This window comes from Arachis duranensis, chromosome 4, assembly GCF_000817695.3.
Source record: "Arachis duranensis cultivar V14167 chromosome 4, aradu.V14167.gnm2.J7QH, whole genome shotgun sequence".
Taxonomy (NCBI): Eukaryota; Viridiplantae; Streptophyta; class Magnoliopsida; order Fabales; family Fabaceae; genus Arachis; species Arachis duranensis.
This window is the reverse complement of record NC_029775.3, coordinates 56,170,253-56,181,398: the sequence shown is the minus strand read 5'-3', so window position 1 is coordinate 56,181,398 and position 11,146 is coordinate 56,170,253. Positions and strand designations below refer to the sequence as shown.

Sequence of the window (11,146 nt, the reverse complement as noted above, 5' to 3'; positions counted from 1 at the left end):
CCACACCATATCACCCACAGACCAATGGCCAAGCAGAGCTTGCAAATAGGGAGTTGAAGAGGATTTTGGAAAAAACAGTGGGAAACACAAGAAAAGATTGGGCCAAAAAATTAGAAGATGCTCTCTAGGCATACAGGACAGCCTTTAAAACTCCTATTGGAAAGTCCTCTTTTCATTTATTATATGGCAAGTCCTGTCACCTCCATGTAGAGCTTGAGCATAAAGCCTTCTGGGCCACTAAACTTCTCAACCTTGATTCTCAAGCAGTAGGAGAGAAGAGGCTACTGCAACTAAATGCGTTGGATGGGTTTAGACTGGAAGCCTATGAAAATGCTAAGATTTATAAGGAAAAGGCTAAGAGATGGCATGACAAAAGGATCTCAAAGAAGGAGTTCAAACCAGGACAGCAAGTACTCTTGTATAACTCCACGCTCAAAGTTTTCCCTAGCAAACTCAAGTCCAAATGGACTAGTCCCTACTTGGTGACAAAGGTTCTTCCTTATGCAAGCCTTGAACTTATGGATGAAGCAACAAAGGACATCTTCACTACAAACGGCCACAGGGCAAAGCATTACTTGGTAGGCCATTGGGACAAAGAGAAGGATGTTCAGGAATTAAGTTGAGCAAGAATGAAGGATGTCAAGCTAGTGACATTAAAAGAGCGCTTGTTGGGAGGCAACCCAACCAGAGGTAGTTTTCTTTTCCCAACTATTTCAATAAAAAGGTTAAGTAGATTTATCTGTATTGCAAGGAGCTAAGTTTGGTGTTGCACACCAAAACAATTTAAGGGTGAATGAAGGATACTAAGTTTGGTGTTCCACCAAAAATCTCATTTAAAAACACATTTCAACCCTCTACATAAATGGTTACTAGCTCCAAGCCATCAGGGAAACCACTAAACCATTGTCTGTTCTCTAGTTTTTAATTTTATTACTTTTAGCAAAAGCACAAGGATTCATGTAACTGATGCATCATAGACAGTAGCAAGGAACTAAGTTTGATGTTTCCTCACCAAAGTAAGTTCAAGAGCCTACAATAATTCATGCATGCTAACCATCTGCCTAAGTGCTTGGAAAAATAAGCAACTTCCAAAAATTGTGTAGAAAAGACACTCAGCCTTTTAAAAGAACCATCACCAAGGGAAATGCAAGAGTAAAAGATGATGAAGACAAAAAGAAAGCTGCAAGACATTCCTGAGAGATTGTATTGTCACAAAATTCATTCTGCTTTGAAATGTTCTGAATGAGAAGCTATTGTTTACCTTGATGTTTAGTTCAGATAGTGCAATTTTTTATGTCTGTTAATTGCACTAGTTTAAATGCTTGTTTTCATCTTCATCTGCTTAAATTCATATCTTGTTTCCTCTGCATCAATAAGAGAAAATGTTTGAAATAGAAAGTAATTGTCCAATGTGGTAGGATTTAGAATGAAGTTCACTGGTGGTAATTGCTTGATTGTATGATAAGCTCAATAATAAAAGCTGTAGAATAGAATGTCTTTTGTAGTGAGAGCTAAGTTGCTGCTATGAAACCTTCAATTAATGAACATCCTTGGAAAATGAAGAAAAGTGAGAAGGAAGAAGAAAAAAAGCGCCAAGAATTGGCAACAAGAATGAAAGAAACAAATAATAAGGCTAGACACCAATAGCTTGGACCTTAGGACACATGCCTGTGGTGCTTCTTGTACTAGGATCTGCTTGGACAACTCGGTTCTGAGGAGTCTTTTAAAACTTGGTAACTTAGATTAACTAATTCGGGATTATCAACCGAAAGTCCATTATCAAGAGCAACCTACCTACAAAGCATTTAGTGATCCAAAGAGATGCTGGGTATCAATGTTCCTAAGAAGAATTGTGAGCGAAGTGTTTGTAGTGAAGAGGTGTTGAGAAAAATTAAGCCAAAAGGCTGCTGTAGCACTTGACACTGAGCCATCATTGAGAAATAAGCTTTCTAAGAAAAAGAAAGAAGGAAAAATCTAACTGGGATCAATCAAAGAGCAAGGAATTATAGCAGCAACTCTAGTGAATCCTCAAAGAGACATTTCACAGCTAGCAACTAAGAATAATTGAGCTACATATTGTTTGCATAAAACCGCATAGTCCAAATTCTATTACCTGCTAAATAAGGATATAAATGCTTCTGTGTTTTATTTCATTTCTTCTCATGTTTAGTGCTTGCTTGGGGACAAGGAAGGTTTAAGTTTGGTGTTGTGATGACAAGTCATCTTATGCTAGTTTTATAAGCATTTTTCATTAGTTTCATTAGGTTTTATGCACTTTCTTACACAACAAGTAAGTGATTGGAGTGGATTTTCATGATTATTTTGAATCAATCAAACATCATTTATTTTACACAAATCATAGATTTTATGCTAGAATTAATTGATTTCATGAATGATGCAAAGACTTTGTGATTTTGGTGAGACTTTGATTGGTTGTTTGGTTGCTTGTAGGTGAAGAAATGAAGAAAAGGGGGAAGCAATCAGGGAAGCGTTACGTTTAAATAGAGAACGCACCGCTTAGGAACATAAACAGCTAGCGTTCACTTTGGAAGTGAGCGCCACGTTCACTTTGGAAGTGAGTGCCACGTTCACTTTCTTAACTTTTTCGTGATTTTCAAGTTCGGGGGAGGAAGCTCATGCCACCATCCGTACACTATACAGCGCTCAAACTCTTAATGTAGCGCTCATTAAAGGAGCGCCAACAAAGAAAAAGTGCGCACGTGAGGAGCACTTATGGTGCAGCGCTCAAAATCAGAGCGTAGCGCTCACTAGGAGAGTGCCAAGGAAGGAAATTGTGCACCAAATGGTACAGCGCTCAACCAAAAAGCAAGCGCTCAATAAAGGAACGCATTGCTCACAAAGGGAGCGCCAAATGAGGAAGGCGCACACCAAAGGATGCACGCTCAGGGAGTGAACGAGGCGTTCACTTTGTCAACTGAGCGTTCCACTGGGAGCTTCACCAAACACCCCTGACCCACTCTCATTCAAGGCCAAACCAAAAAGTCCACTTCAAGTGTTAAATGATGGAAATAGAAAGTGTATAAATAGGAGCAAGTTTGATTTGAGAAGGACCTTTTTTTTAGCTCTCTTTTAATTTTCCTTTTAGAATTTTAGAATTGGGGGAATTGGGATCAGATCTATGTTTTCTTTGTTCATTTTCTTTCTTCTGCAACTTCTATTTTCTGATTTTTGTTTTTGAACTCAGATTGAATAACTCCACTGAAATTCTTCATCTGAGAATCATCTTATACTTTTCCTTTTTATAGTTCTAAGAATCGAAAATTGAATCGGAATCTTCTGTTTGGTCAAGAGAGTAATTGAGGTCTAGATTTTCTTTCTGTTCTTGTTACTTTTCTGCACTTGTCAATTTCTTTTTAGGATTTCACAATTGAGTTAAGCTCTCTTGCTGTTTTGATTCTTCTACAATTTTTCAATTCTACTTTGGTTCTTCTGCAATTTCCCTTCATCTCATGGTTTTCTGATTTACTTCAATTTACAATTCCAGCTTTGTTTTGAATCCTAGTACCCAAAATCCCTCTATTCTTCATGCAATTTAAGTTTCCTAGCAATTTAGATTCAGCAAGTTACATTTCTTGCACTTTAAGTTTTAGTCATTTACCTTTCTTGCCGTTTAAGTTTCAGCTTGTTTACTTTCTTGCACTTTAAGTTTCTGCAAGTTAATTCTTCTGCACTTTAAGATTCATCCCATTTTCAATCTCCCTTTTATTTTCTTGCAATTTTACTTCTGTTAATCAAGTTTCACTCAAATCATCAAATATTCGCTTAACTAAATTCATCACCTAAATAAAGTTGCTCAATCCATCAATCCCTGTGGGATCGACCTCACTCTTGTGAGTTATTACTACTTGATGCGAACCGGTACACTTGCCGGCGAGTTTGTGTGGAAACGTTTTTCCCTCATCATTGGACACCATCAAGCGAGCCTAGCTCTACTTGTCCAAAGTAAGAAACTGCCTCCAAGAATCTCGCCACTTCATCTAGAAGGGTGAACTCAACAAAACACCCAAGATAAAGGGAATGGTTATGTATCAATAAAGATGGAACAACTCCAACAAAAGTGGTCAATGACTTTACTATAAATACACTGACACCACTCAGTATAATTCATGTTTTAATCTACTAAAAATCTGCCTAAAAATCCTTGCTAACTTAAGCATTGGAGTCTCTTGCAGGTACCACCCCCACCTCCTCACGAGGAACTCGGACAAGCGACACCTCGGAATCAACAAGTCGAACGCTGCCATACAAAGTGATCTGGATCTCACGTTCAGTCCCAAATCAACGTTTCAGGTAACTCTCGAAACACCTACTTTGACTTCAAAATCCTTGCATTTGTTGATTCTCATTGGGGATCTGATTTAGATGATGCTTGCACAACTACTAGTTTTTTTGGTTTTCTTAGGATCCAATATTGTGGCTTGGTCTAACCAGAAGCACTAACTAGTTAGCCCAGAATATATTTTTTTTTTTTGAGTTTCATAAGTGCTCCAATGTTCCAATATTGCTGTTTTTGTGTTTCATGACATTTGACCAAGCTGCTTTTTTATTCTCAAAATCGATATTCATGAATCATGATCACTCTTAATAAGCATTAAAAAAAAAAAAAAGTAAAAGAGTATTATCATAGATGATTGTTTTTGCACCTGAAACTACGTAACAAAATGAATTTCATATCATACCATCAATCTTTTATCCACAAAGATGGTGCTTGGAACGCTTCATATCTATTATTCATCTAACAAGATACAAGCAAACCTTATTGGTTTCATGGCTTCCCTCATCATTTTAAGAAGACAAAAAAGGGTAGAGGAAGCACAAACTACGTACTAGATCAGAGAAGACAAATTAAAGCCCCTCTTTGCAGCAAACCTAAACTAAGAATAATAACAACCTATGACACTAATATAGTAATATATACAAACATGACACAAACAATAATAAAAGAAACATATAACCTAAGATTGAGAATTAACTAACATGCCAATTGATCTCTAAACGAAGAGATTTCCTCAAATATAGGAAGCCTCCTGGATCTGTTATTTGATCCCCATGCAGTGAGCAATTCATCTATCCCTTTGACAAAGTCATCATCAAGGCCCAAATTATCCAGATATTGTGATTGAGGGATATTTGAATTAAATTCCAAAAGCAACTCCTCTGCTCTTTTCTTGGACTTAGTTTCATCGGAGCCAGGAAGCTTTCCATGCAAGACATGTTCAAGAATGTAATAGGCTTCTTCATAACGGGATTGTCTCATGAGGCACACCACCAAGTTGCAAGCCTTGTTGGCGTCAGCATCTATCATTTGGGCTTTCTTGAATACAACCTCCGCCATCATGTAGTTCTCCTTTTGCATGTAGGCCCACCCCAAATTTCCCTAAAAATATATATAGAATAAAACACAGTTAGAAATTAGAATTTCCCTTTACTATTTTAGTTAAAACATAAATAAAAACATTTTTATATTTAGATAAATAAAACTTGTTCATGGATAGCTATTATTTATATTTGTATGTTTTCTTCTATAACACCACTCATGCATGAGGTTCTTTTCAATCCAAATCATGAGGTTCTGTCCATCCATACTTTATATTGAAATTTAATTTACTTTTTTATTTAAAAAATATGGGGCCACAAGATTAAGCTTTATACTCTTTTATCATCAGAAATTTTGAAATTATATCATAATATTATTTTCTTCAAAAATTAAAATTATTAAATTAAGATACCTTAATAATTCAATTCATACCTGTCCAGCAAGAGACTAGTCGGACGTGAAGGATGAATAATGCACAAATCCAATCATACCTTCAACATTAAATTCTATCCTATCATTATTGTAAGGTAGATTTTTCTGCCCACTCACTCAAAAATAAATAAAATGCAAAATTATTTCCCACAATGCACGCATCACCAATTTTAATGCATATTTTGCCTTTCTGTTTTTAATTTTCATTATTATGATGCCAATTTTTATATTATTAATTTCAAATTTCCAATCAAATCAAAATAAAAACAAAAAATTGTAAAAGAAAAAAAGGTAAAAAATGTTTTTTATTTTTAATATTTGTTAATTTTTTAATATGTTTAACGTTTAATTTAATATAATTTTATTCCTATTATTTTTAATTTATGTCAAAATTAATATTAGATGTTATCTCCATTTAAAATATTAATGAGAAAATTAAAAATATCTACGTGTAATTTTAACACAAATCGAAAATATTAAAAAGATTGATCTATAAATTAAAAACGTTATGGACAAAATTAAATTAAATTAAATATTAAACATATTTTTAAAAAAATCGTTAGACCCAAAAAATATATTTTTTCGAAAATAAAAATAAGCTAAAGTAAATTAAAGGTAGTAATGATGAAAAAGTGCGACAAAGGATAAAAAAAAAGAGTTAATATGTATGATGTAATATGAAAAATACCAATAATCTTGCAGTTTCTTGCTTGATAGAAACTTGGAACTTTTTGCCATGAGAGCGAGCAGTCCTTGTGGTCCTTCCATTGAAAGCTTCACCTTGGTAGATTAGTCTTAGCTTTCGCTTCAGCAACTCAATTTGCTCGTCAATTCTTCCACATTTCTGTCTTTCACGAACACTCAATTAGATTATTCATGATTTGTTTATTAATTAACTAAATCTCTATTAAGATGTTACTTTGTAACAACATGAAATGACATATATGATTATCCTTTTTACTCTTCAGAATGATAAACAAATCATAATATTGAATATATCACGAATTAAATTTATTAATTAATTATGAAATCTATTAAGATGTCACTTTAAATAATACATATATTGTTCTTAAGCCATTGGACATACACATAAAAATTAATGAATTTCATACAGTGGTGAATTTAACAGGAGCCTTGGCCCATCAGATATTCAAATAACCTAATATGTTTTTATGAGAATAATTTTTGTGGTTCTTTATACTTGAAAGTTTCAATTTAGAAAATAAGAAATTCAAAATTCTATACTACTAATATTACTCTATTAATTTTATATTCTAATTATTTAATTATTTTCATTCAATAACCTACAATAATATAAAGAAAATCTACATTTCTCTAGCTATTTTAACATACATATATTTTAATCCTTATACTTCTTGAATGATATAATTTACTAGTATTGGTCTTTATTGCTATAACATAAAACTACTGACCTCCATTCCTTTTTTACTAAATAAACTATCACTGTTAACAATAAAAATTTGATTATTAATAATTTTAATCTTAAAAAAGGTAAGTTAATTTGATACCCATCAAACTTACATTAATTCAACAAAATTATCCGAAATGAATATTTCATTGCATAGTAAAACTTGTCAAATATTTTTTTTTATAGTTTTGTGGAATTAACACAGTTGTTAATGGAATAATATCGAATTAGTTTATATTTTTTATAATTAAAATTGTAAAGATATAAACCTTTTATCATTAGAACTAATAATTTATTTAATTTTTATGTTAAAACTAAGAAAGAAAAGCTAGGTAGCTCAATTGAGGATAATAATTCTGTCAACTTTATATGAAGTGGAACTAACATACACTTTTGAAAGCAAGTCTATGTATGTATATACCTTGTAGAGGTCAAGAAGTACATTATCAAGTGACTCTTGAGAATGTTTGGAACAAAGGCTTCTGAAAGATTTGATGGCTTCAATTGCTTCTTCGGATCTGTCTAATTGCTTCATCACAACAGCCATGTCCTTTAAGGCACTATCCACTTTATCTCCAGCATTTATCGCCTTCCAAAATAACACTATGGCTGCTTCTGGGTCCTTATCTACCAACTGATCAATGTACAATAATAACCATTAATTACTTCATTCATTCACTTATATCTCTATATACACTATACACACACGTGCGAGTAAATGCCTTCTCAAGTTGCTCACAATTTATTTAATTTTAAGGGCAAAGCCTTTTCCGCAATTTAAAATTTTCAAAAGGTCTCAATCATCCAAGTTTAATTAGAAATTTTTTAATTATAAAAAAATATTTTGTCTTTCGAATAAATAATTAAGAATCGAAAAGACATTTAATATATATATCTGAAAAATATGTACACAAATATATGCTATAATAATGTAATAGTGTGTTATTATTTTGCGAAATTAATCGAGATATTATTGCATATGATTATCATTATAGAGTGATTATCGCATAACTAAATATTAATCTGTAGATGATATATACTTAGGAAAGGATTATCATACATGTTAGAGTTGCATAGATATCTTCCTTTCTATTTTTTCCGGGCAGTGTCACTGTTATGCGTTTTTGGCAGTGTCGGTGATCCTCATTTGACTGTAAAGTTTGGCGACGTATAATGAAATTGAATCGGGTGCAGGTTGTTTAATTTAAGGGAAGAAAGAAAAAGGTAAGGGTTAAAAAGGAAATTTGCTGCATATCGTTTTACCTAAGGCATTATATTATAGGAAACATTTGAAGTATATTGGGACAATGGTGCACTAGTTATTTTAATCGTTGATTTCAATTAATATATATTATATATTATATATATTTTTTATAATTCAGATTAACGGTTAAAATAATTGGTGCACCGATACTCCCAGTACACTTGAAATGTTTCTTATATTATAGAGTGGAATTCATGAGAGTCAAACAAACAAACATATATGACTTTAAATTTAAATGACGAAAAGCAGAAGATTATTAAATTTCTAAGCTGTGTACCAATTATTTCAAGTTTAATTTGCAAATTGGAAGGTATAGGAATGGTTGAATATAAACGATATTATTGTGGATCTTATTCGCAACCTAGTTAGTGGAGACTTTTCAGCAAATGGAATGCAAGAACTGTTAGTTATATTATTCGTTTCTTAAATCATGTGTTTAATTATGTTCGTTATATATACTACTTGAGATATATAAGTATTTAGACACAAATTAAATTTAGATACAGAAAAGAATCATAGTTATTTTCGAAGAAATGGAATAGCGTTTTGTTTTTAACAAAACCAATATATAAGAGACGGAGATGAACACAAAAGTTTATATCCAAATAAGGTTCTTGTTAAAAGGAAAAAAAATTTACATAGCATTACTTGCTTGCTTTAGCAATAAGGTGATATTATCATCATAGACATTGGTCACTTGATTTGTCGGCCTCACAACCATAGCAATAAGAGGTGGCACACATTTTAATGATTTGAGATATCATATCATAAAATCATTTTTTTTATTTTAATAATCCAATTTATCAATCGAATTGAAATTCAAAAATGTAAAATAAATTTAAAAGAGAATTTAATTAACTTGTGTCACATTTTAAAAATAAAATAATAATTTTTTTAATATTTTTGATATATTTAATACATTAAAAATATAAACAAAAATTAATTTTTATAATATATTTTTTATGGTATAGTTAACCTATATACTTAGGGCACCATTTAACAAAATCTTTTAAAAAATTATAAGAGCAGTGCATAGTTATCACTGAAAAAGGGTTTTATAATATGAAACTCAAAATACTTCTGCAAACAATAGTAATTTCATTTGTTCCATAAAATTATACATAATTTATTCAAGTGACTAATCAAAATTCAAATTGATCCAAAAAAAAAACAATTACCTGGGCATGCTTGGCTTTAACATAGAGAGTATCTCCATAAGGTACCTTATGAATAACATGATAAAGGTCATCTTTTTTTCCCTTTGAGCTTTTCTTGCAACCACTCCCTTCCATTTCTCTCTCACACACAAATCACACTCTTTTCTTTTTTCTCGTAATTTCAGACATGCACACCTTATGACTTATGAATTATGAATTTAGGATAAGAAAAGATTCATTGCAAGAGGGGTCTACTCTCAGGAAAGAGGGGGACTAAGGAGAGAGGAAAGCATATTTATATATAAATTATGGACAATGAATCTATCTATGATCAAAGAATATGTAACATGGATGAATCTGGATGGGAGTGCGTCTATGTTCCATTTTGGTGTGGGTTTTGGAAATAACAGCTAATCAAAGCTATCTCCTCAAATTGGGAAGCAACACTTGTCGCCATTTGATTAAACATGATATGATTCATTAGTCTTTGATTTTAGACAAAGAGATATCTATAACTTGTAATGCCTTATACGTCATGTATGCTTTCAATATCAATTATTTGTCTTCTCTTAAACTATTATACACCTAAAATATGGATTTAGTTAATATGTATTTTAAGTATATATATTAATATATATTATTATTTAAATTTTTTTATAAAAATATATAATTTATTTATGTCTTTATTTAAGCAAAAAATTAAAATTGTGTCAGATAATATATAATCTTACTATATGCTAAATCCTTTAAAGAATAGTTGTCTTCTCTTAAATTATTATACAACTAAAAGAAGGGTTTTGCTAATGTGTTTTTATTTAAGTGAACATATTAATATTATTATTTAAACTTTTTATAAAGAATATAAAAGTTAAAATTTAATATATTTATTATTATCTGTTTATTTAAAAGAAAAATAAAAAGTTTGTACTAATAATAATCTTAACATATGTTAAACCCTTAAAAGAATAATCGAAAAATATTAAAAATGTGAAAGTAAAGAAGTAATTTATACAGTAATCATAACATCTATATATATTTCATGTACACAATTTTTTTATTTTGCAATGTCAAATTTGATTATTCTAGTAATTAATTTTTTTTATCCAAAAAATATGTGAAATAACATGGATTAACAAAGAAAATTATATTGTAATTTTTGTGTTTAGGATTATTTTTAAATCAACTTTTTTTTACTAAAGAATTAGAAAAAGCCTTTTAATAAGATTGAGAACACGAGGTATTTAATAGAGATATATATAATTGTACGAGATCATAGATTTAAAGTTCATGTATCATGTGACAGAAAAAAAAAAAAAGATATGATTCACAAAAGTAAGGATGCTACTTGGGTTTGTAATGATCAAATATTTTTTTGTAAAACGATTTTTTAAGCAGACAATTAATTAATGAAGCAGTAGAAGGATGATAAAGTTTAAATTTAGACAAATTAAACCTTAAATTTAATAATGAAAAAACATTGATATACATATAGAAATTGATTTTGGGTTTCAATACGTGTATTGTCT

General features: G+C 31.0%; 1 protein-coding gene across 1 annotated transcript; it reads right to left on the bottom strand.

The window, feature by feature from the left end:
- Positions 1 to 4,693: 4,693 nt before the first annotated feature.
- On the bottom strand, positions 4,694 to 9,875 carry LOC107484052 (protein SULFUR DEFICIENCY-INDUCED 1). The gene is made up of 4 exons (XM_016104662.3): positions 9,642 to 9,875; positions 7,621 to 7,833; positions 6,459 to 6,614; positions 4,694 to 5,398 (listed from the first exon to the last, which is right to left on the bottom strand). The coding sequence occupies exons 1-4, from the start codon at positions 9,753 to 9,755 to the stop codon at positions 4,994 to 4,996; spliced, it is 888 nt and encodes a 295-aa protein (XP_015960148.1). The 5' UTR covers positions 9,756 to 9,875; the 3' UTR covers positions 4,694 to 4,993.
- Positions 9,876 to 11,146: the final 1,271 nt, after the last annotated feature.